The sequence below is a fragment of the Lynx canadensis genome, chromosome C1, assembly GCF_007474595.2.
Source record: "Lynx canadensis isolate LIC74 chromosome C1, mLynCan4.pri.v2, whole genome shotgun sequence".
Lineage (NCBI taxonomy): Eukaryota > Metazoa > Chordata > Mammalia > Carnivora > Felidae > Lynx > Lynx canadensis.
In genome coordinates, this window is record NC_044310.1 from 7,361,612 (window position 1) to 7,387,137 (window position 25,526).

A 25,526-nucleotide genomic window follows, 5' to 3' on the forward strand; every position below is an offset into this window, starting at 1 on the left:
CAGGCTCCAGGCTCCATGCTGTCAGCACAGAACCCAACACAGGGCTCGAACTCACGAATCTTGAGATCATGACCTAGGCTGAAGTCAGATGCTTAACTGACTGAGCCACCCAGGCGCCCCTTATCTGTTCTTTGATCCCTGCTGTCTTGGATTGAATTAAAAAATATTTAAAAAAATTTTTTTAAAATGTTTATTTATTTTTGAGACAGAGAGAGACAGAGCATGAACGGGGGAGGGTCAGAGAGAGGGAGACACAGAATCCGAAACAGAACAGAATGCTGACAGCTCAGAGCCTGATGCGGGGCTTGAACCCACAGACTGTGAGATCATTACCTGAGCCGAAGCTGGATGCTTAACCGACTGAGCCACCCAGGTGCCCCTAAAAAACATTTTTTTAAAGATTTTATTTTTGAGTAATCTCTACACCCGATATGGGGCTCGAACCCACAACCCAGAGATCAAGAGTCACATGCTTTTACCTACTGAGACAGCCAGGCATCCCAGATTGAATTATTTTTTTAAGGATTTCATTTGATCTCTACTATTGCTTTAGCTGTATCTCTATTTTTTTTTTTTTTTTTTTTTTTTTTGGTCAGTAATTGGTGTGAGGTTTACCATATGTTACTTAAGGTTGCCAGAGCTTGCTTTCAAATGATTTACCAATTCACAAGGAACGTAAGAACTGTACCAACAGTATGCTTCTGTCGTCTGTTAGTCTGTTAATACTATTAGTGTCCTAGATTTTACTTGTACTTGTGTCATCAACCCTGCAGTGCACTTTGGAGAGACAGAGAGACAGAGCGTAAATGGGGGAGGGGCAGGGAGAGAGGGAGACACAGACTCTGAAGCAGAGTCCATGCTCCGAGCTGTCAGCACAGAGCCTGACTCAGGGTTGGAACCTATGAACTGTGAGAGCATGACCTGAGCCGAAGTCGGACGCTTAACCAACTGAGCCACCCAGGTGCCCCTACCCTGCAGGGCATTTTAAGTTATCTTTTTAAAATTTAAAAAAATAGTAGAAATGAATAATATAAAATAAATATATTTAAGATATCTTTGCTATTTACCAGCATATTTACCATTTCTGTCATTCTTTTGTGTATCCAGTTTTCATCTGGTATTGGTTTTCTTATGCTTACAGGATTTCTTTTAGCATTCTTGTGGTATGGGTATACAATTTCTTCTGGCTTTTTTTCCCCCCTCTTAAAAAGCTTTTATTTTGTATTTTTAAAATTTTATTGTTTTAAATTTTAATTCAAGTATAGGTAACATGCAGTATAGTGTTTCAGGTGCACAGTTTGGTGATTCAACAATTCTACACATTACAAAAAACATGGAACACTTCCCAAATTTTCATGTCATCTCTGGGTAGGGGCCGTGCTAATCTCTGTATTGTTTCAATTTTAGTGTATGCACTGCTGAACTGAGCACATTTTATTTTGTATTTATTTTTGAAAGATATTTTTACTGGATGGGGCACCTGGGTGACTCAGTTAAGTGTTAAGTGTCTGATTGTTGATTTCAGCTCAGGTCATATCTCATGGTTTGTGAGTTTGAGTCCCCCATTTGGGCTCCATGCTGACAGCACAGAGCCTGCTTGGGGTTCTCTCTCTCTCCCTCTCCCTGCCCCTCCCGCTCCCCTGCAGGTTAAGTTTTAAACTTAAAAAAAAAAAAAAGATAATTTCACTGGATACGGAATTCTAGGTTGACAGTTTTCCCCCCGTAGGCATTTTAAATTCTTTTTTAAAAAATTGTTTATTTGTTTTTGAGAGAGAGAGAGAGGGAAGGAAGGAGGGAGGGGCAGAGAGAGAGAGGGAGGGAGAGAATCCCAAGCAGGCTCCAAGCTGTCAGTGCAGAGCTCAACGTGGGGCTTGATCCCACAAACCATGAGATCATGACCTGAGCTGAAGTCAGATTCTTTTTTTTTTTTTTAAACATTTAACATTTATTTATTTTTGAGACAGAGAGAGACAGAGCATGAACAGGGGAGGGGCAGAGAGAGAGGGAGACACAGAATCTGAAACAGGCTCCAGGCTCTGAGCGGTCAGCACAGAGCCCGATGCGGGGCTTGAACCCACAGACTGTGAGATCATGACCTGAGCCGAAGTCGGACGCTTAACCGACCAAGCCACCCAGGTGCCCCTGAAGTCGGATTCTTAACCGGCTGAGCCACCTAGGCATCCCCACCTGTGGGCAATTTAAAGATATGAGGCCAGGGGCGCCTGGGTGGCGTAGTCGGTTAAGCGTCCGACTTCAGCCAGGTCACGATCTCGCGGTCCGGGAGTTCGAGCCCCGCGTCAGGCTCTGGGCTGATGGCTCAGAGCCTGGAGCCTGTTTCCGATTCTGTGTCTCCCTCTCTCTCTGCCCCTCCCCTGTTCATGCTCTGTCTCTCTCTGTCCCAAAAATAAATAAACGTTGAAAAAAAAAAAGATATGAGGCCATTGTAGTTTTTCTTTTTTTTTTTTTATTGTTAATTTTAGAAATTATTTCTTTATTTTTTATTTTAGAGAGAGAATACAAGTGGGACAGAGGGGCAGAGGGAGAGAGAGAATCTTAAGCAGGCTCCATGCTCAGTGCAGAACCCCTGACACAGGGCTTGATCCCACAACCCTGGGATCATGACCTGAGCCAAAATCAAGAGTCAGATGCTCAACTGATGGAGCCACCCAGGCACCCCATCATTGTAGTTTTTATTTGGCTTGTGTAGCTTCTGATCAGAAACCTGAGGTCATTCTTAATCTTGGTTAATATCTGTAGGTGATCTCTTTTTTTCTGGCTGCTTATAAGATTTCCCCCTTTTCATGGGTTTTTATTTTATTAAAAAAGTTTTTTAGTGTTTATTTTTGAGAGAGAGAGAGAGAGCACAAATGGGTGAGGGGCAGAGAGGGAGACACAAAATCGGAAGCAGGCTTCAGGCTCTGAGCTGTCAGCACAGAGCCTGACGAGGGGTTTGAACCCATGAACCATGAGATCATGACCTGAGCTGAAGTAGGATACTTAATCCAGGCGCCCCGAGGGTTTTTAGCAATTTCATTGTATAGAACCTTAGCATGCGTGTGTGTTTTTTTGCTTAGGGTTTGTTGAGCTTCTTGGATTTGGGAGTTTCATCAAACTTTGAAAAATTTCAGCCATTATTTCTTCAAATATTTTTCTTTTTTTTACCTTTGTCCTTCATTTTGGTCAGGTTTTGTCGCTGTGTTTTCAAGTGCACTTACCTTTTCTTCTGTAGTATCTAATCTGCTGTCACTCCCATTCAGTGGAATTTTTATTTCTGATATTATAGTTACATCTCTAGAAGTCCTATTTTCTTTTTATGTGATATATTTCTCTCCCTACTGTGATCCTGTTTTCCTTTCAGTTTTCTTTTTATTGAGGTATGATTGACATACATTAGATTAGTTTCAGACATACAACATAATGACTCAGTATATGTATTTTAAAAATTGCATTAGGGATGTCTGGGTGACTCAGTTGGTTGAATATCCCAGTCTTGATTTTGGCTCAGGTTATGATCCCGGGGTCATGGGATCAAACCCTGTGATGCACTCTACGTTGAGTGTGGATCCTCCTTAAGATTCCCTCTTTCTCTCTCTCCCCCTCTCCCCCACTCACACTCCCTCTTTCTCTTTCTGAAATAAATAAGATAAAATAAAAAATTGCATTAAATTCTTGAATAAAGTTATAACACCTGTCTTAATGTTTTCATTTCTGCAAATTATTCCATTTATTTATTTATTTATTTATTTATTTATTTATTTATTTTTTACTTTTTTTTTTTTTTTTTTTTTTTTTTTTTTTTCAACGTTTATTTATTTTTGGGACAGAGAGAGACAGAGCATGAACGGGGGAGGGGCAGAGAGAGAGGGAGACACAGAATCGGAAACAGGCTCCAGGCTCTGAGCCATCAGCCCAGAGCCTGACGCGGGGATCGAACTCACGGACCGCGAGATCGTGACCTGGCTGAAGTCGGACGCTTAACCGACTGCGCCACCCAGGCGCCCCTATTTTTTACTTTTTAAAAAATGTTTATTTAATTTAGAGAAAGAGAGACAGTGTGAGAGGTAAGGGCAGAGTTAGAGGGAGACACAGAATTGGAAGCAGGCTTCCAGCTCTGTGCTGACAGCTCAGAGAGGCTTGAACTCATGAACTGCGAGATCATGACCTGAGCCGGAGTCGGATGCTTAACCGACTGAGCCACCCAGGCGCCTCTTCTTCTACTTTTTTTATTATTGTGCATCACACTTTCCTGCTTCTGGACATCTGGTGAGACTATTGATCAGATGCTGGGTGCTGCGAATATTACATTGTTGAGGGTCTGGATTTTGTGGTCATACTTTAAAGCATGTTGAGATTTATTCTGGTGGATAGTTAAGTTACTTTTGTTCATTTTGATTCTGTCAAGTCCTGTTTTTTTTTTTAAGATTTTAAGTAATCTCTACATCCAACATGGGGTTCAGACTCACAACCCTAAGGCCAAGAGTCACGTGCTCTACCTGCAGCCAGGTGCCCCCATCAAGTCCTGTTTTTAGGCTTTGTAAGGGTGGCTCTAGGGTGGCCTTTACCCTAGGGATAATCTGCCCTCTCCCCACCAGGATATGGCCCTTCCAGGTCTGTCCTGAGTGCCCTGACGGAGCAGTGAGGACACGCCAGTCCGGTGCCCGTGACCTGTGAGGTCTACGGGGGCTCTGGGAGCCGTTCAGCCCACTGCTTCTTCATTGCTCTTCCTGAACCTTGTGGAGGTTCACTCTGTGCGTGCACACATTTTCACATTCAGTGAAGTCGTAAGGGAATCTCTTTGCAGATTTCTGGATCTCTCTTTCTGCATGCGCCTCTCCTCTCTGGAACTCTGCCCTTTAACTTTCAGCTGCCTTAGCCTCCCTGAACCCTATCTCTGTTTCCTCAACTCAGCAAGAGACTGCCATGTTCTGGTGGGGACCACTCCATGCCCCCTCCCCCCACCCCCGGCTTCTTGGTCTGAAACATGCCTCCCGGAAGAAAGCCAGGGTGTTCTTAGGGGCTCATATCATTCATTTCTGATCTATCAGGAATCACTGCAGTCTAATGTCTACAAACGGTGGTGTCATTTATTTTGTTTAGTTTTTGTAACCAGTGGCAGGTTAAGTCTGGTCTCAATTACTCCATCACAGACAGAGCAGAAGTCTATTGGCTGATTTTGAGCAGAGGAGTAATAGGATATAACTTCTTTTATCTCATCTGATCCTGAATGTGAGGTGGTGGTATCATTCCCATCATTTCCACGGATGAGGAAACTGGGGTTCAGAGGCTGAGCGGTATACCCGCAGTCACGCGGTCTTTAGTGCCGTAGTTCACGCGCTTGCCTCTGCCAGTGCCGCTCACAAAATATTTCTTGAATTGAACCTTTCTTATTCTTCTCTGCAAAGAACTGTAGGCCAGACTGGCCTAGGACGTATCTAGAGTTACGCAGCCACTTGGCAGGTGTGGCATGGGCACACCTAGGCCTGGATGTTCTGCCAGTTGCTCAGACCTGAGCTGCGTGTGCAGTTGGTCTTTGCTGTGCCTCAAGGTCAGCACTTGGCACACCTTCTGGCTGGGGGAGGTCAGTGCCTGGGCAGCAGGAGTGAGAGCACCTTTGTGCCTTTCAAACCGGGAGCACTTCTGTCTGCCACTGTGGTCTTTTTTTGTCCGTTGGTTTTTTTTTTTTTTTTTTTTTTTTTTCAACGTTTATTTATTTTTGGGACAGAGAGAGACAGAGCACGAACGGGGGAGGGGCAGAGAGAGAGGGAGACACAGAATCGGAAACAGGCTCCAGGCTCTGAGCCATCAGCCCAGAGCCTGACGCGGGGCTCGAACTCCCGGACCGCGAGATCGTGACCTGGCTGAAGTCGGACGCTTAACCGACTGCGCCACCCAGGCGCCCCTGTCCGTTGGTTTTTTAAAACAGTCTTAGCCTTTTGCTCATCTTCCCTTCCTGCCGTCTGCATTCTGGCCCCTAAGCTTCCTGCCTGTGCATTCATTGCGTTGGAGCCTGCTTCTTATACCTTTGCAGGGGGACTCAGCTGGTGATTTCTCAGCCTGTTATTATTATTATTATTTTTTTAGCATTTATTTATTATTGAGAGACACAGAGCGTGAGCAGGGGAAGGGTAGAGAGAGGGGGAGACATAGAATCCGAAGCAGGCTCCAGGCTCCAGGCTCTCTGTCAGCACGGAGCCCGACGCGGGGCTCGAACTCACAAACTGTGAGATCGTGACCTGAGCCGAAGTCGGTCGCCTAACCGACTGAGCCACCCAGGTGCCCCATGTTATTATTATTTTTAAAGTCAAGACCACCCTGTCAAGATTTCCAGGATCAAGGTGGAATTTAATTTGTAGGGATTTGTCTCAAGCCAGAAAATAGATTTGACCACTGAAAGGGGGTCAGTGCGGGGGTAGGTGTTTGAGGAGTGCTGGGCTCTCCTAAGAGCTGGGCTCGTGAGACTGACGGACCTGCATGTGCCGGGGGACTGAGCTTCTGACAGGCGGACGGCCGCTCAGACCTTTGCTCTTCTTTGAAGGGACACCTAGAGCCGCACGTTAAAGGTGAGTGTCTGTGCTCCCCGTCAGCAAGAGGAAGCACGATGGTCTGGATTCTTCGGGGTCCTGTTGGTGCTTGAATGGGACAGTTCTTCATGCACTGCTGGACACAAAGCCTCCCGGGCCCCTGCCTTCTAAATGCCAGTGAGATTCCCTGGTCACTGAGACAACCGGAACCACCTCTACAGGGTGTGTGTGTGTGTGTGTGTGTGTGTGTGTGTGTGTGTGTGAGTGTGTGTTTAAGAGAGAGAGCATGCCCACAAACTGGGGAGAGGGGGAGGGGGAGAGAGAGAGAGAGGGAGAGAATGAATCCCAAGCAGGCTTCACGCTCAGCACAGAGCATGGCATGGGGTTCGACCCCATGACGCTGGGATCATGACCTGACCCGCAACCAAGAGTTGGACTCAACCGACCGAGCCACCCAGGTGCCCCACCTCCACACATTTTCAAATTCCTCTCTGGGGTGTGTGGGGGGTGTTTCTGCCCTGGGGTTGAGAATCCCTGGACCACAGCATTGCACCCTGGGAGTAGGCCAGGTTTGTGTTAAGTTGCAGGTGAAATGTTTCAGGAGTGGCCATGTGTCCTGCTGTGGTCCTCTGCTTGCTTCTTCTGTGCGCATGTATATGAAGTGGTTCCTTTGTTTTCATGTCTTAAATTAAAAGAAAAAAACCTGAGGTATTTATTGGGTGCAGGTGATATTTTAAGTGCTGAAGATCAGCCTTCCGTAAGATGGTAAAGTGCCTGCCTTTAAGGAGTTAAAAATCTAGTGGGAATAGATAGATAGTAAACTAGTAACCCAGTGAAGGATTTCGGGTGGTATTATCAAGGAAATCATACGGAGAGTGGTAAGGATGAAGGCTGTTTTGGTCATCAAGAAACAGTGGTCTTTAGGAACCTGTTGAGAATGAGCAATGGGGGGTGATCCGTTGTAGACTGCAGATATTTCAACACAAACTGGAGTATCATCTCGAATATAATCAGTATTTGGCCATTCCTAGACGGGTGAGGAGCCCCCTGTGAGTTCACTGATAAGGTCTGACAGACCTCAGTACCACTGTGAGTTGGAATAGGGTGTGGGGAAATCTTGCTCGTCCTTGCAGCTCTGAGACTAAGCCTGAGCCCTGGCTTTGGTGTGCTGAGACCCCAGAAGGCTCTGGAAGTCAAGACTTGAGGAATTTGGAGAGCGCTGCTATTCAGCCTCCTTGATAGGGGTATGCACACACACACACACGGGTTCTTAAATGCTTTGAATGCCTGGAAGAATCTATAAGGAACCAGCGTCAGTGGTGGTTCCCCCAAGGAAGAGGGGAGTGTTGGAGAGTTAGAATGAGAGAGAAGCTTTCTTTTTAAAAATTTTAACAGTCATGTATTTTTTAAGTGGAATACGCTTCCTTGGCTCACAGTGTAAAAACGTACAAAAGGGTATATGATGAAAGAGACTTAGCACCGTATACCGTTTTCCCTCTGGCAAATGCTAGCTAGTCAAGAGGTGAACTCATTTTAAGGGAAGTTCCGTAGTGATCATGATTCATAGTGATTCCTTGTATTTTAGGAAGAAGAAAGCTGTGGATTAAGTCAGAATGAGGCTTCCTAAATATTAAAGCTGTTTGAGTTAGTTTTGTCGAGTCAAATAACCCACATTATTATTTGTGGGGGTAGCATTAAGAGTGTTGCTTAATGAAATGTGATCCAAACAAAACTCGATCATTTTATTTTCTTTAATTTACATTAAAAATTTTTTTAAGGGGCGCCTGGGTGGCTCAGTCGGTTAAGCGGCCGATGTCAGCTCAGGTCATGATCTCACGGTCCGTGAGTTCGAGCCCCGCGTCGGGCTCTGTGCTGACAGCTCAGAGCCTGGAGCCCGTTTCAGATTCTGTGTCTCCCTCTCTCTCTGACCCTCCCCTGCTCATGCTTCTGTCTCTCTCTGTCTCAAAAATAAATAAACGTTAAAAAAAAAAATTAAAAAAAAATTTTTTTTTAAGTTTATTTATTTTGAGAGAAAGAAAGAGTGTGTGCGTGCATGCTAGCATGCTAGGAAGGGGCAGAGAGAGAGAGAGAGAGAGAGAGAGAGAGAGAGAGAGAGAGAATCCCAAGCAGGTTCTCTCTGCACCGTCAGTGCAGAGACCCATGTGGGGCTCAAAACTGCTAACTGTGAAATTATGACCTGAGCCAAAGTCAAAATTGAGTCAGGACACTGAACCAACTGAGTCACCCAGGCGCGCTCCCCCCCCCCCCGTTTTTTTTTTAAAGTAGGCCCCATGTCCAGTGCAGAGCCCAATGCAGGGCTCGAACTCACAAAATCGTGAGATCGTGGCCTGCATCGAAATCAAGAAAGAGCCAGACACTTAACTGAGCCACCCAGGTGCCCCCAAAACTCAATTATTATTTAAAAAATATTTTTTTTCTTTATTTATTCTTGAGAGAGAGAGGGGGTGTGATCAGGGGAGGAGGAGAGAGAGAGAGAGAGAGAGAGAGAGACAGACAGACAGACAGAATCTGAAGCAGGCTCCCGGCTCTGAGCTGTCCGCACAGAGCCCGACATGGGGGTCGAACTCACGAACCGCGAGATCATGTCCTGAGCTGAAGTCGCACGCTCAACCGACTGAGCCCCCCAGCTGCCCCAAAACTCAATTATTTTAAGTAGAATGGTTCAAATCCCTTTGGTACCAGTTGCTAGCTGGGTTATCACAGGCATGCTATTTATTTATCTCCTTTGCCTCTGTTTCCTCATCAGCAATAATTTCATACATTTATTGTAGAATTACATGAAGAAAGAGGTAAATAAATGTTAGCACTTAATATTTGCCAAATGGAGTGAAGGAAAGCCCTCAGGAAGATAATGAACTTTACTCTGTAATCCATTCGGTTGAGTGAGAACCATTCTACTCTTTGTTGCCTTTCGTTCATTCAGCAAATATCTGTGGAAGGCCTAATCTGTGCCTCATACTGCCCTGGGCCCCGGGGATACAGTGAGCAGCACACACAGACAGTTTTTGCCCCTGTGGAGTTCATAATCTAGTGTGGGACACAGACATCAGTCAGATAATCACACAAGTAAAATTGCACTTCTTCTCAGTCCTTGAAAGAGAGGTGGATGGTGTTAGGATAGAATAGGGAGATTTGACCCTGTCGTGGATGTCAGAGAATGCTTCCCCAAGGAAGTGACTTAGCCAAGTGGAACTGTCAGAGGCTCGGGCAGGGATAGCATGTGCAAAGGCCCGTGTGTCTGTTGGGCAGAACTGGGCAGTGTGTGTCACACAGACCTGAGTTGCAGTCAGTGGATGTGAGGCCTTGGCAGTCACACAGAGAAGGTTTTCTGTATTAGGGCTGCTGTTGGTAGCTGTTTCCTGGGGTGTCTGGGGAGGGGGCGGTGAGATCTGATTCTTACTGTTTTGAAACGATAGTCCGTCTGCAGCGTGGGAAATGAATTAGAAGAGAGCCAGCATGGATGTGGGTGCACTGATGCGAAGGGTATTGGAGTGGTCCAGGCAGGGGATTTTGGAAGCTTCGGCCCAAGTGATGACAGTAGAAGTAGAGAGAAGCGGATGGACTGATTGCATGGATATTTAGGAAGGAATATGGGCAGGACTTGATAATGCGTTAGCTCTGGTGAGTGGTGGAGAAAGCTATCAAGAATGGCCTTTTGGACTCCAGTTTGTATATTTTGGTGGAAGGTTGTGCCCTTGGCTCAGGCAGGGAATACTGGAAGAGGACACGTGTGGCAGAGGGAGAGGATTATGAATCCTGTCAAGGGACTTGTTGAGTCCAGAGGAGGCTGGGAGGCAGGTGGATGTAGATCTAAATGCAGGTTATCGCTGCTGCGAGCAGGGAGGGGGGAAGGAGGAAGGGAAAGCGTGCTCAGGTTCCCGGAGACTTTCTACTTGGTTTCATGCAGGCTGACCTTGCCCTGGGACTTTGGATGAGGAGCTAGAGTCCTTCTCCCAGCCAGAGTCCTTGCCACTGTGCTGTGTGCCAGCTGCACAGTGGCAGCTGGTTGTGAGGAAATCTTTGGAGACCCTCTGTGGACTGGACTCTTTCCTCTCCCACCTTCTGTGGTTTTTTTTCCCCCCGAGGAGGCCTGGCACTTGCCATCTGAACAAGCTGGGAGAAGTATAGAGGCTGGCGGCTGGCTCCCGAGACCCACCGATTCGCTGCACTTGTCTGGATATTATCTGTAGACAATTGGAAATTGGCTTGAACATCAGTAACAGTAAACTAATCATAACTCTCAAACTGCTTGTTTTATTCTTCGGGAGATTTGTGAGTTTCCTCCGAGTCTGTCTCTGTCTCTCCCTTTCTGTAAATTTGGCTAGACCATCGGCCCCGCGTTGAAGGTAAATGTGAGCATGAGGCAAATGTGAGATCCAGAGAGGGGAGAGGGTCCCAGACTAGAGCCAGGCTGAGATCCCATGCTGCCTGCCTGCCGCTTGGTCTGTCAGCCTGGCACTGCCTGGCACTGGCTTCGTTACAAAACTGATTCAAGCTTGGCTTTCTTTACTTCTGTGGATTGGTGTCCTCAGTGACAGGTGATAAATAAGAACCGTGTCCAGAGTTTCTTCGCTTCCTGGTTCCAAGTAGATGCTGGGAGAAAATACTGAGTGTGGGCCACTGGGGCCCCCTTGTGGCTGGATCTGGTTCTCCACTTTCGCTCTGCTCTTCCCCGTAAGGCGGGAAGATGGCAAAAGGGAAGTTTTGCTCTCTTGTAAAGCCTTTCCCTTGGATTTGCTATTTCTGTGGATCTCATGATAGTCCCCGGCCCTTGCTGCTCAGCTGTTGATCTTGGGCCCTCTTAAGCCAAACCTAGCCTTCTTCTTGAGATGCTGTGGCAGTGAACCCAGAAGCAGTCTGTTCTCGTTTACTGGCTAACTCAGACTCCATGGGCTACTTCTTTCGAGGTAGGGCACTGCAGAACACTGTACAGTCTGAGAAGCTGGTGGGAAATAGGAGGAACAGGTGTTGGTGTGTGTTGCTGGAGAATGAAGCATCTGTGGCTTTTTGATGTCCATTGGGTGGCACTGTGATCTTATTTTTGTTTCTATTTTTCTTTGCAGCCAAGCTCTACTCCAGGAGGTGAAAATGTGGTGCCTCGAGAGCCTCTGGTAAGTACCCAAGATATACAGTATCATTTCCTAATAATTAAAATGCTGTGTGAGTATGGAGAAACCTATGATCCTGGAGTTTTGCATCCTTCAGTGTCCCTTCAAAAGTAGGTATTATATGGAGACTAACTTAATGGCCTTTGACTTCTGACTTCTTCTCTGGCTTGCAGGATTTAGTGAGCTGTCTCCTTACTAAAACCTGGTCTTTTCTGGAAGGGAAAGCATCCACCCCATGGGGTGGTGCACCACTTTGTTTGTTGCTGACCAGTAGTAACTAGTGGGATGCCTGAAACCTTTGGAGGCGGAGTTGGGACTAGGTTCCGAAGGTAGCTTTCTTCACAAAGTGCTTTTGCTCTGGTTGTCTGAGCCCCAGTCCCTGCCAGCGCACCCCATTTTCATTCTATAGTTTGCATTGCAGGGCCTGCCGCAAATCCTGTTCGTTGGGTCGTTGGGTCGTAAGACCTGTTCTGTAGCAGCCTGGTAAGTTTCATGGAGGGCCGGCTTTGAGAGCTTTGCCTTTGTTTGGTGATAGCAAGCTGCAGGATGTACACCCAGCCTTCGTGTCACAGGCCTGCTTTTCTTCCCTCTCCTCCAGCAGTAGTGGGAGGAAGTGATGTGAGGTCTTAGCTGGCGTGAACAGGCCTGAATTGTAGCCCGTTCCTAGGTTCCCAAGGCAGAAGGGGAGTTGGATTTGGCTGAGCTGTAGAAAGACCAGGGTGACGCAAGCCCTGCTGGGGCTGATTCAGGGAAGCACTGCCACCGTCCTGTGACCTGTTATCGCGTCAGCTCCCTTCCCACTGCACCCCGCGATGGCTTCCTTTCACTCTTCTGGTCTTGCCTGGGTTTGTCTGGAGGTCAGGGTGGTATGAAGGCCAGAGGCTTCAGGCTTCTCCTTGCCAGGCCCATAGATCAGGAGCTTGAGTGTCCCCCGGGGCCTGTCAGTGCCCCACAGGCTAGAGTTGTGGCTGGTTTTGGACTCATGTCCAAACTGAACGCTTGTCCTCGGCAGTCCTTTACTTCTCAGGCTCCTTTTACATTTTTCTCTACTGACTTAACTGGCGATCACCGGTGGAGGGACTGGTCCTTCTCTTGAAGCACAATGGGGTAAACCCTCGGGGGTTCTTTCTAGCAGTGAGCCCTAAGCTGCGGGCAGCCTCGCTAATTTCTGGGTATTTGGAGCCCTGCAGCCCCTTGGCCCCGCTGACGTTTCTGTGCACTGCTCTTTTCCTGCTGTCTGCTGCATCTGCTTGGTGGTTGGTTGTATTTTTATTTCTTTCTTTTCGGGGAGGCCCTGAGCAGTCTTCAAACCCTAGTAGCCTGTGATCGTCCAGAGTTCAGACTCATTCTCTCCAGGCCAACTCTACAATTACCTTATATTTAATTAATATTTTTTTCCCTTCTTTACGTACTTGCTGCATAATTGCTCAGAGGAAAGAAAACACATAGCAGCAATTTATATATATATATAAAAAAAAAACAATAATTAAAAAAACACCCCGAAATAAACTCCCATCTCATTTGGGCTGATCCTATGAGTTGGGTAATTAGGGCCCTATTAAAAGGTAGACCCTTTCTGCTTCCCTTCTTTTTTTTTTTTTTTATTAATTTTTTTATATTAAACTCCCACAGTCTCTCAGTCATGCCCTTATTGCTTTTGGCCAACCATTTGCAGCAGCCTGATTAAATGAGGGCACCAGCTGAGTTGTATGGTCTTGTGTGAGCTGCTTCTGCCTCTTGAGAGTGGAGGTGGGAGGGTGCCAGGCAGAGGGGCCCGCCAAGGGCCAGCAAGGACTCATGTGGCGGGTCGGGGTACAGGACTTTGAGCTGGCAGCAGGCTGGGTGAGAGTCACAGGGCACTGGCGAAGGGATGAGGTGGTCTCCCCCACCCACAGAAGACTCCCAGCACTGCCCGAGCCCCGCTTCGACAGGGCAGGCTTCTCAGGTGTGTGCATTAGCCGTCGTCTCTTGGATGCTCAGGAGGAACAGACAGCTGAAGGATAAAACTGAGCCTTCTTCCGTAATTTATGCATCTTATTGGGGAAGAAAAGGCATTTGTACACATGAAACAATTAGCAGACAGTACAAGACCATATATAATTTTAGCAAACAGTACAAAATCGCATGTAATTTGGTGCAGAATTGCCTGGCTGGGAGTCTAAGAGCCCTCATTATTCAGAGAAGGAAGAGTTCTGGCTGGGGTATACTTAGGGATGGTTTCTGTGAAACTTGAAGCCAGGTCGTGAGGAATAGGATTTTCCAGTGTTGGAGGAACACCCTGCTAAGTGGTTTTTGTTTTTGTTTTTAACTGAGAGCACGTTTTCCACGAAATTCTTTCGTGGAAGCTGCCGGTTCTTCTCTACACTAAAAGGGCTAACTAAGCATGGGATGCTGAAGGCATATAATCTTATTCTTTGTCTTCAGAAGTAGATGATCACTTTGAAATAATTTTTCCCTTTATTAGAAAAGTGAGTTAATGACACACGAGGCTCCGTGGAGTGATCAGTACAGCGCAAATGACATTGACAGGTGACATTCGGGTGTCTGCATTATTATTTTGCTTTTATCTGCTAGAGAAGGAGGACCCGATCTTCAGGTTTGCCCTCTCTGGACCATAAAAACTGTCTTGTGATTTTGGTGGTGAGGAATATTGTCTTGTCATCTCTTAAATGACACATTTGTGTTTTTAGCCATCCCCTTGTCTGGATTCCACCCAGGTAGTGACTGTGTTACCTTCTCTTGCTCCTCAGTACTCCTCGTCCCCCATTAAAGAACTCACCCCGGCAATCCCGGCCGTATTAGCAAGAGAGTTGCTCTATGATGTCGTAATGTTTTCAGGGCTGGAGATTGGTGAACAGACCGGTCTTGATAAATTTTGTAAACTCCCAGTTGAAATGTCCGTATTATTGATGATAAAACTATGCCAAAGTTAAAATGGCTGATGGCTTTTTCTTCTTTACACTTTCTTCCCTGAGCTTTGTCTCCTAGGGCAAGGAGTTTTGACAGTCCTCCAGAATATTGACTTCCAGCTCCCCAGCCCCTGCCCCCGACCTGTTGAAAACCTTCTGTTAAGGCCTGAATTTTCTCAACACCTGTGTGGGCATGTGCTCGGGCCCGGAGTCAGGTCCCTGTACCGCTCTCGCAGGATCAAGCCCCACCTGGCCAATGGGTCTCTAAATGGGTGGACGTTTGTTTGCATGGACTAACTTGGTTCCTGCCTTGCCGGGGTACAGAAACTAGGGTTAAGTAATCGTCTGAGAGCCTTTTTAGTCATATGAGCTGTGGTTGTTTCAAGTGAGCAATAAATGAGGTTTTGTTTGCCTGTTGCTCGCTGGTTTCAACACGATGTCTTCAATATCTAGCAACCCTACAGCTCACCTGCTTTATGCAATGCTTACGCATTTGGGTTGAGCTAGCATTTTGGCTCTTTGTTCTTTGACACTGCATTCTTCCTAATGGATGAGTCTCCTGCCCTCCTTTCTTCCTCTGACTTGTAGGTATAGTTTTTTTGTTCTGATTTGTTTTTTTGGTTTATATCCTTTCCCCGCATCCCTCAACCCCCGTAGTCCCAAACTACATAACTTTATTATTATTATTATTTTTAATGTTTATGTATTTATTTTGAGAGAGAGAGAGAGAGAGAGAGAGAGCGCGTGAGTGGGGGAAGGAGCAGAGAGAGAGGGAGACGCAGAATCTGAAGCAGGCTCCAGGCCCTGAGCTGTCAGCACAGAGCCTGACGTGGGGCTTGAACTGACCTGCGAGATCGTGACCTGAGCCGTAGTCGGATGCTCAACCGACTGAGCCACCCAGGTGCCCCAGGATTCACTTTTAAAGCTAAGTAAGTAGAGCAGATTTCAGATCATCCCTATAATGTCACCACACTCACCTGTATCCAGACAGATGTCCCTGAATGGAAATCACAGCTCACTTGAGTAAACCTAGCTCAGCATAGAAATCAACCACTAGAGATTCTTAAAATAATAATGCTTAATACTTTAGATCTGCCATATTTATTTATTTTTCCTGAAAAAAAAAAAAAAAAGACAATTTCCTGAAATCTCTTAATGGGCTAGTTTTATTACTCATGTGCTTGTGAAACACCTTCATGAATACAATATTAAAATCAAGTTTGGGGCGCTTGGCTGGCTTAGTTAGTAGAGCATGTGACTCTCGCTCTTAGGGTTGTAAGTTCGAGCCCCACATCGGGTGTAGAAATTACTTAAAAATAAAATCTTTAATGCGAATGTCATCCTTCAGAATGAAGCGTCTCTCTGCAAAAATAAATAAACTGAAAAAAGAGAAAAAAAAGTGAATCTTCTGCAGATTTTGGTACTTAAACCATTAATAGCAACTCATGCCAGGGAGGGGAGGATGCCTCACAACTACTGCTGAGAAACTTGGGACTGAAATCAGTTGTCTACCGAAGGGCGGGGCTGGTGGGACGCGTCTCTGATGCTGCCTTCATCCTGTGAGCCGACCTGAGGCCTGGCGCTGCTCAGATAGGGCAGGTGCTGGGCTCTCCTCCTTCCCCACTCCCCTCCCATCAGCAGTAGAGATGCATATACGAAGCAAACGCTACTTTGTTTTTAAACACTGACCCCTGCCCTTGTTGGGAGGGTGCCAGAGAGTCCTGCAGGTCCTGGTTGGGGATGAAGCTGATGAGAATCCGCAGAGGTGGATGAACTGAGAACAGCCTCTTTCCAGCTCTGGGTGGCTTGTCTGTATCTCTAGGCCACTTACTGATTTTGAATTACTGTCTCTTCCTACTTCGTCCTTCCTGTTCTAGATGGGGTTTATGAATAGACTAGGTGGGGCCCCTCGAAGTTTCTTTCCTCTTCCAGGTAAATGAAGAGGTGGGTTTGTTTTCTTTTTTTTTTCTTTCCAGTTTTAAGGTATCCTTTTACAAATAATTATTAGATGAATCGAAACTCTGAGGAGTAATAATTAAGGAAATGGAATTTGAAATGGTTATTCATCTTTGTTTATACTTTGGGTTCCCGGCTTGCAGGGTAATACTTGCTATTTGTTAGAGTTCCTGCAGTCAGAGGCCCTGGCTGTTGGATGACCAACCAGGCAAGTGTCCTTACTTTAGAGACCTGGGCACCGAGGAGCCCCGCACCCATGTGCCTTTCGCAGAGCCGCACAGCAATGGGGCGAGTTTGGGCTGTAATCTTGTCACCCAGGTGGTTCTTCCAGAAGGAAAGGCCGAGTTTGCTCCCTGTCTCCTGGGGATAGTCTCCACGTTCTTCAGGTGCCCTTAGTAATTGCTGAGCAGGGTTAAAGGAAGCTCTTGTTTGGGCGGAGGGACGTCAGAGGGTTTTCTTTTACTTAAAATCAATCATTATCTTATTTGAAAGACTTTTCACTTAAAAGTGTTTTTTTGTTGTTGTTGGTTTTGTGTGTTTGTTTGTTTTAAGTGCGACTTAAAAGGTGGGTATTCCGTGTGGCAAACTCAGGAAATCTCCCACGAGTCCCTGGTTTGAGAACCTCTGCATGTCACGTCGCGCCGTTTTCCAGGATAATTTCAGTTTAAAATATTTTAGCACATTCTCAAACCATGCAGACCAATTTGGGTTTGAAAAATACGACCTTGTAGTTAATCCCACTTCGGTGCTCGGAGAAGCCGCAGGAAGATGAAGTGGTGCTTTGCAGAAGGACGTGTTCGCCGCCCTTCCTTCTTCCCTCCCAGCCCTGCTTTCTTTTATGGTTTGTAGTTATAACCAAGATTTATGCTTGTTGCTCCACAAATCTTCTCCCTGCCATTATGAGTTTGTCTGAACAGTCTAGAGATAGGGCCGACACTGAGTGATTCTTGAGGTAAATCTACCCGGGGGCGCTCTCTGACGCTTGGAGTCACAGAGGAGCTAACTCATAGCCCCCAGTGGATCGGATAAATTGCCCCTGTCGAGAAAAAGACGTGCTGCCACCCTTGTGACCTCCTGCCTTAGCAGCATCCCTGGTGGCACAGGGGCCTGTGTGTGCTTATAGAGTCTGTGGGGTGGCGCTCTGGGCCAGCAGTCACACCCCTCACCCAGAAGTGTCCATCAAGAGGCCTTTCTCTCTCTCTCTCTGTCTCTCTCTCTCTCTCTCTCTCTCTGGCCGATTGGGCCACAGCGAGAGGGTCTCTGGGGCAGGGCAGCTTTCTCCAGCCTGGTGGGGAGGAGCTGCCAACAGGATCAGGCACGCAACTTGATTATTTGTATGAATGGTTTCGTTTTTCCACAGTTCCCTGCGGATGGAGTTTGATGGAGAAGAGAAAAAAGTAGACAACGTCTGTTAAACGTCGTTTCTCCCCCTTCCTTCTGCTTTCCTTTTGCCGCATCCTTGGGGCTCGTGTGTACTTTTGCGAGTCCTTTCAAATCTCTTGTCGCATGAAGGGGCGGCAGCATCAATAAATACATAATTTTTTTGTGTGTGTCAAGAGCCCGCATTAGACACACTCCCCGAAGGGACTGGCTCGCTGCTGTGGCACCGTGGAAGCTCCCGGAGGAGGCCCTGGGTGCTCTGAACCGACGGGCTCCCCGGCCGGTCACACCCACACCCACGCCCATTCTGCAGACCCACGTTGGCTCGCCCCGAACCTGTGCGTGCCCGGTTGTACTTGGTAGTGAATGAGGCAGTTTTGTTAAATATGCCGTAAGCAGGTGAAATGCAGAAGTGAACAGAGGGAGCTACAAATACAGAGAGGTTTATAAACATAAATGAGAGAAGAGGGTTCGGTAAAAGCCGGGCTGAATGCTTTGGTAAATGTGAATTGCAGATAGAATGTCTTTTCAGGTGAGAGCGAGATGACAGTTAAACTGGGGAAGACCATAAAAATCTCGAAGTATTCAGTGCTTTGATTTGCGTTGCTAGTGCCTTTAAGTTCTCGCTTTGCTTTAGAAATTGTGAAGGGTGTGTCGTGGGTGGGGTTTATGCAAGAAAGGCGTCTGGGAACATCAGTCTGTGGGCCCACACTCAAAGAAAAGGTCTTGGCTCCACATCAAAAGATTAGCAAATGACTGTACGTTTATAGGTTTTAAGTTATGTAAATGTTTAAGGTATATAGGGTAGGCTCCGCTTTGAATGATTCCCGGCCTTAACTGATTTTTCGAGTAACTGACCAATTACCAGCGCTGATGACCGAGGTCAGGAGGGCTTCCCCTGTGTCATCTGCTGGCCTTGGCGCCGGTTTCTTTATTTTTGTTAGTGAGAACTACTCTTTTCCTCGGTTTACAGCGAGGAAACAAGCTGAGGGCCATCGGTGTTGCAAGGGGCGGGACTGGATTTAAGTGCCAACGATGTTGAGCTCTGGGGCACACACACGGGAGCAGGGGGAGCAGGGTCCGGAGGGCAGGCAGGGACAGCCCGGGGGACAGCCCTGCTGACCTCGCCTCCCCCTCCAGCCAGGGCGCTCAGGAGGGGCCTGGGCCCGGTTCAGGGGCTGCCTGGTGAGTCTGTGCTGTCTCTGAAGCTGCTGCTTTCGTGCGCTCCCTGGTTGGAGTCTTTTGTATGCTTCTGAGCTGTTGAAAAGGCACCTATTAATTTATCACAGGTGATGTGGGCCTCCTCGTGCTGGAGGAGGCGTCTGCACCCATGTACCTCACTAATGACAGGTTACAGGATCGAGGCGAGATAATAGGATCTTTTCATCTGTGTCGCTAGAGCAGAGTGCGGTGTCCCTGGTAGCTTCTAGGGGGCAGCAGCTGCTTGCTGTTTTCCCTCCTGCTGGAGGAGGAAAGGTTCCACAATTGAGCAGTTTGCTTCTGACTCGGGCTGAGCAGGTCTTCAGGGAGTCACCTGAATCCGCCTAAGTGAAGAGACTGCAGGATCCAGGAAATTCCATCCCTGCTTTCTCTGCCCTCTCAGGTAGATCCTGTATCTGCGTCCCCATCGGCACCCACAAATCCCTCACTGTCAGAGTTAACAGCAGAGTTCGCTGGCTTTGAAGATAAGAGTCACAGAGATGTCTTTAAGAGAGTGAAATCTTTTTGTCAGATCTTGCTTGTTGCCATTGATAACCCTCTCTAATCACGTGTAGATGTTTTGAAATGTTCCCCTGTGGGCATGTGTCTTTACTCTGCTGGGAACATGACTGTCCTATGGTTGATTACCTGTTCTTCCTCTCGCTGCTTCCCTCTGCTCCCCTCCCCCCGCAAGCCCGTCTCACACAGGTTTCTTTACGGTTCTAAATGACTCACCGCCCCAGCACATCGAAGGGGAAACTTTGGATTTGCCAGTTCTTTGAGACTTTGGGGCCCAGGCCTGACATATGGCCAACTCGTGCCTTGTTGAAGTGAGTAACTAGCACCCAGCCTCCCACAAGCCCATATTTCACCATGGCCCTGGCTCTCAGATCTTCTTCCAGTTGTGTGGCTGAGGCCAAGTGACGAAAAGGAGAAGGGTTGGTTGCAGGCAGAACCGGATGGTTGCAGTACACACCGAGAAGCAAATTGGCCACGACATTTCAGCCCTGGGAGGTTTATTTAGGATTAGCTAAGGATTCTCAGCCCTGACTCCACGGTGGGAGGAGCCGCTGACTGATGGCCGCTCTTGGGGCTCTGCGAGCTTGCGGGCTTTCGTCCCCGAGGACCCCAGAGGGGACCTGGGGAAGGGTGGGAGTTTCCATTCCAGCCCTGAGAGTGGCTTTCCTCAGAGACAAAGGCATGCCTCTTCGCCCCACCTCTCCAGCTCGTTCTCCGTTGTCGGTCTGAAAAATGGCAGTTAATAGTATCTGCTAATGAACAGAAGAAAACTAGACATAGTGGCAAGTCATTTGACAGTGAAGTGGCTTATAACTTCTGTTTATCAAGTGATTACAATTATTGTTACTTCTATCGGATCTTTGAAGAATCCATCCTGGTCTCCAGAGCCCCACTTATATGGCATTTTCTGTCTTTCTTTGTAGTGCCTAGAAATAACTTTATTCCGGTGAAATCCAGATCTGTAGTCCTCCCCCTGGCCCCAGCCCTCCCAGCTCCACTCTCTTCCCCCTTCTGTTTCTCTTCCGTTACGTCAGCGGGCTCCATCAGGTGGGGGTATCCCCCACTGACCAGACTGGCAGAGCTAATGCCGGCTGGAGGGATGCTGTGGTGTTTGTTTTTGCAGTTCCTGGATTTGGTTTAATGTACAATTGATTTTTTAAATGTATTTAATCATTTTTTTCTTACCTCATAAGGATTAACCTGCACAAACCTCATTTTATCCTAAGTGTGGCTTTGGGAGGAAGGGAGAAGAAAATTGAGTTTCTCTAGCTTATTTTATTCTTTCCCTTTTTATTTTCCGAATGGCTTTTCCTGCCGAAGCAGCTCCGTAAAATACAATGTATTTTAGTGGCCATTACTTACTCATTACTAACTGGTCTCTCCTGCTTCCCTTTGTCTGTGAACTAAATACAGGGGGCCTAAAGATAATTGGTAGCTCCATCACAGACTCACCAATTACAGATCAACAGGGAAGACGGCCCAGCGATGGCTTGTGGTTGGCACTGGCTGCCCGCCCAGCAAATGTGAGTTATCACTCTGTATCTGCCACCGAGCTGGGCTCGACTAGATCAGTCCTTTCCTAATTTTGTACCTTGGCTTTCCCCATTGCTTTGCCCGGCCTCCCTGATTTACAGATACAAACTTCCTTTTATCTATCTCTGTGTGCGGTTCTCGTGTCCATCTTGTTCTTCCTGAGTTCCTGCTTCTCGGTCATGTCTGTGAAGTATCAACATAGGTCTTGTTTCTGTTTTTCTCTGCGGTTCCCTCTGGGCCTACGATGGTTAGGTGGCAGGCGGCAGATAAAAGATGCACTTGCAATGAGCGGTTTTCTGTAGTTTTGTCTGCTGAGTCCAAGTAAAGGCGAGTCTTTGTGGGTGCCCAGTGTAGCCCCCTTTTCGAGTGTTTGTCTGATTTATGTTACAGGAGGCACGGGGGGCGGGAGTGTGGGGAGGTTGCATTTCACCGTAAGGCTGCCGAGCTCTGGTGTCAGGCTGTTAGGGGCAGACGTAGCACAGGAGACCCCGTGTTGTACGGCCGGAATTCCAAGCAGAGTGCATGGTCTGTTTGTTTGTTTCCTGGGCATTTGACACCCAGGCACCTTGCTAATCCCTCTCTGGGATGGGCAGATATCCTTACAGCGCCGCTGTGGGCAGGAAGTAGGCACTCAGTACATATTTGTGGAGTGTGTGTGTGTGTGTGTGTGTGTGCGCGCGTGTGCTCACTTTGGTAGATGGTGATGATGAGCTGGGGAACTGGAGCGCACAGTTGCTGCCCGGCTCCTGCCTGGGGACTCAGGGTGCAAGGTTCCCACTGGTGCATACGTACACGGGTGTGTAGTGTATCATTGCCACGTAAGCAACATCAAGCGGGCATTTTATGACAAGGAACATCAGAGGAAACATTACAGCTGAGACCTTTATAGCCTTTCCATTATTATGGTTTAAATCTTGACAGTCTTTATTCGCAGTGACACTGGGACCGGCGAAGACCGTGCTCACTCCCACCTCCCCGTCCGCTCCCCACATCCTGTTCGGTCGCTGTGAGAGGCATCGTGAGTGTGCAGGCCTCAGAGCCACTTTGCAGTTTGTCTAGAAACAGCCCCTTTTGACTCAGAAGTTGGAAACCAGATGACTCACCGTTCTATTTGTTTTATTGCAACTGTCGTTTCGTAAAATGCCCTGAAAGCTCTTTGCATCTTTCTTTCTCATTTTGTTCCCTCCGTGTCCTCTGTCATCTTTTCTCTCTTGCCTCTCCTTTCTCCTTTCCTTCCGTAATTCATTTCTCTTTCATTACTCTCTCTTTCTCTCTCTTTCCCTCCCTTCCTGCCTCCCCTCCGCCTTCTGAGAACCGTCATGGCAGTTGAAGCGACCTTGGCTCACATCATGCCGCGCGCTCTCCAGCCACCTAACTGAGTTTTTGTGTGGACCTTAGACTTGGAAACAAATGTCCGTGCACACCAGAGTTTATAAAGCACTCATTGGCGTCCGCTCTGGAAGCTAAGCGCCATGTCATATTGTAACAGCTACTCACCTTTTGTGAATCTGTGTTTTGCACACTTGTGGGTACATCCCAGGTCTCCCCACGTATCCATCTCCGCCCTTGTGGCTGCCACGATCACAGGGGGACTGACAGCACTAGGATTTCCCAAGATGGACCGGAGAACCGAGTGCCAGGCTCCCTCAACAAATGCTGATTGCCCTGAGAGGGCCTCCGTCAAGCATGCTAACCTTTTCGCCGCTCCTGAGATGCCTTTTAACTGGAATTCCTGAAGTAGAGAGCACCTGCTGAGTCTTACCGGCTTAGGTGGGATGTGGGGATCTAAATTTTTTAAGGACTTGAGCTCCTCAAAACCAGGACTTGCAGGATCTTTTTTTTCCGGCGGTTTCTGACACTGTGGCACTTGACTGAGTCACCTGATTGATGACATGAGCATCACTGGGTGTTCAACACCTGGCCAGGGAAACAGGGACCCTCGGCGGATTTCCCCAAAGGATGGCAGACAGATTGTGGAATTTTAATGAAGGCGGGGCGGGTCCCTCACGTTCATCTGCTTTGGAGCATAACAGAATCCCAGCATTAACTTCAGGAGTGTCGGCTGGAAACCTGCACTCGTGCCAGTGGTTATAGTCCACGTTTGTCGAATCTATAAATCCACCAGAACTAATTATAGAAGTAGCTAGTTAGAATGAAAAAGGAGTGATAACTTCAAAAATGCCTGGGAAACCTCTCTGACTCAAACACTCCTTGCTGTTTTTTCTTTTTCTTCTTTTTTTAAAGGCTTTTTGGGCTATTTGGGCCTTCAGAGCAAGGCATCCTCTGAATTCTGTTAAACTTCTTTCCTATATGTCTCCAAGGAAGGAGAGCGTTTTCCACGTTGTGAAGCAGGGTGGGGGTGAGGGATATGATATCTGTGTTACAATACTTAATAGATTGATGGCGGTGAGTTTTAAAAATGAGTGTGGGTATCTGCCGGCTGGCTTTCAACACAGAATGCTCTGTTTTCACCCACTTGGCTGGATGTCTGATTCTGACACAGTCGCCATCCCTTGCTGCTGGAAAACAAAAACCACAGGCTGTTAACTTAATACTCTTCCCTTCTGGGCTTAGGGTAGGAGCAGGGTGGGAACAGCACAGGAGCGGCAGGCGGGGTGGGGGTGGGGGGGCTCAGGGTTCACATCAAGATACTCTCACCACCACCCCCCCCCCCCCCCCGACCCCCCGTCCCACTGGAGACCGACGTTCCCCTGTTCCAGCTGACCATTTGAGCAAGGATTCTAGAATTTCTGTCCATTTAAATTAAACCTCCATGAGAGGTGCCTGGAAGCCTGCAGTGTGACCTGAACATCTGCTCTTTGGGACCAGGAGCAGCCTGCCAAGTGTCCCTTGCAGGCTCCCTCTGGATTCCCTACCTGTGGATGTTTTCTCCCTTCCTGGGCAGGGCCGATCTGAGAAGCAGAGGGATCATTTTAGTGCTCGTGGCCTGTTCATTCCTTGGCTTCTCTGCTGAGCTATCCAGCAGGGGTGCCAATTCTTCCATTTAGCTGACTATTATATAGCCCTTAAAAGGGAAGGGTTTATTTTAGCTGGCTGCTATATTGATTGCTACAGGGACGTTTCTATTTTCACTGGCTGCTATATTGACTGGGAAAGGGAAAGGGGCCGTATTGCCGGGAGCTGTCATATTGACTGTTACAGAAAAGATCTGTATTTAAGCAGTACCAGTGCACTGGGATCTCCCAGGCAGGATATTAATGCTAATTCATCCGCTCACCCCCTGCTGTGAGTGTTATTTGTTTAAATCTGTAGATTCCCACAGCGCGTTTATATCCTCACTAGAGTGAGCTCTGCTCCCTGTAATTATTTAACATTATATGCTGATATAAATTGTAACAGTTAAAGAATGGTAATGAGTAGCCAAAAAAGAAAAGAAGAAAAAAGAAAAGAAGGAAACAGGGAAAACTAGAAAAAAAAAAAAGAAAGGGGGAAGATACACTGAAAAGGCGTATCATGTGTATGTATTGTAAGCGTGTATCTGTACACGTGTGACAGAAACGGCAGAGTCAGGTTCTAAAACCGCAGCGAACAACTTCTGGCATCCCTTCTCCCACTTCAAGTTGATTTGTACGCTGTTGTGGAGTCCACGTATTGTGTGTCTGTGCGCCTGTGTGTGCACACGTGCTCACACCCCTCCATTCCCCCTCCCCCCCCAGAAAGAGGCTGTACTGATGCGTGCTCTGCTCTGCAGTTTGCACACACGTGCATTATCACATACAGTGTGTATATGTCTTCCGTGGAGTGGCAGGAAATTTATCCATGAGCAGTTCGGTTTCTTGATGAGTAGCTGATAACTGATTTTCTCTCGTGCTTCCATGTTCACACGGGAGCTCTGGGCCTGAGACCTGCCTCCGGGAAAGCCACGAGAAATGCTCAGTTGGGATTGAACCAAGAGGCCATTGGGTGTCACTGTCGCTCTGTTGGCTATAGTTGAAAGAGGGCTTTTCTGCTGGGGAAACTGGATCTCAAAAGAAGAAGTTCTGCCCAAGTTGGAGGTGTTGTCTTTGAGACGTTTGTCTGCATTTTGAGAAGACCCCCTTTTAAAAGCAGTTGCGTTTGCTTGTTTTTGCTCTGCCGAGCCCCAGCCTCTTTATTCTTCTTGAAAACTGTGTGCTGATGGCCAGCTCTGTTTGGATATCAGCCGGAGTCTGGCAGGTGCGGACTTGTGACAAGCAGAAAACTTCCACCTTAATAAAAAGAGGCAGCTCCGCAGCACTCGGGAAACCCTTATTTAACAAGGAGAGAGGCTTTGGGCAGGAACTCTAAAACGGAGGAAGAGAACTCTCCTGGCAGAGCCCAGATTCGGCGAGTGCCTGCCGCCGTTCCTCTGCCCGGTCCTGGCCTGGCGGAGGTGGGAA

The 25,526-nt window shown here is 47.5% G+C and overlaps 1 protein-coding gene and 1 non-coding gene across 2 annotated transcripts in view; one reads left to right on the plus strand and one right to left on the minus strand.

Moving 5' to 3' along the window:
* Window positions 1-25,526, plus strand: part of PEX14 (peroxisomal biogenesis factor 14) — a 138,857-nt gene that overhangs the window by 12,991 nt on the left and 100,340 nt on the right. Inside the window, exon 2 of the mRNA XM_030325032.1 lies at window positions 11,606-11,653. Coding sequence (XP_030180892.1) covers window positions 11,606-11,653 — 48 coding nt within the window. The remainder of the gene's footprint in view (window positions 1-11,605; window positions 11,654-25,526) is intronic.
* LOC115522555 lies at window positions 1,328-1,431 on the minus strand. Its single transcript, XR_003971456.1, has one exon. It is a non-coding gene; the product is annotated as a U6 spliceosomal RNA (small nuclear RNA).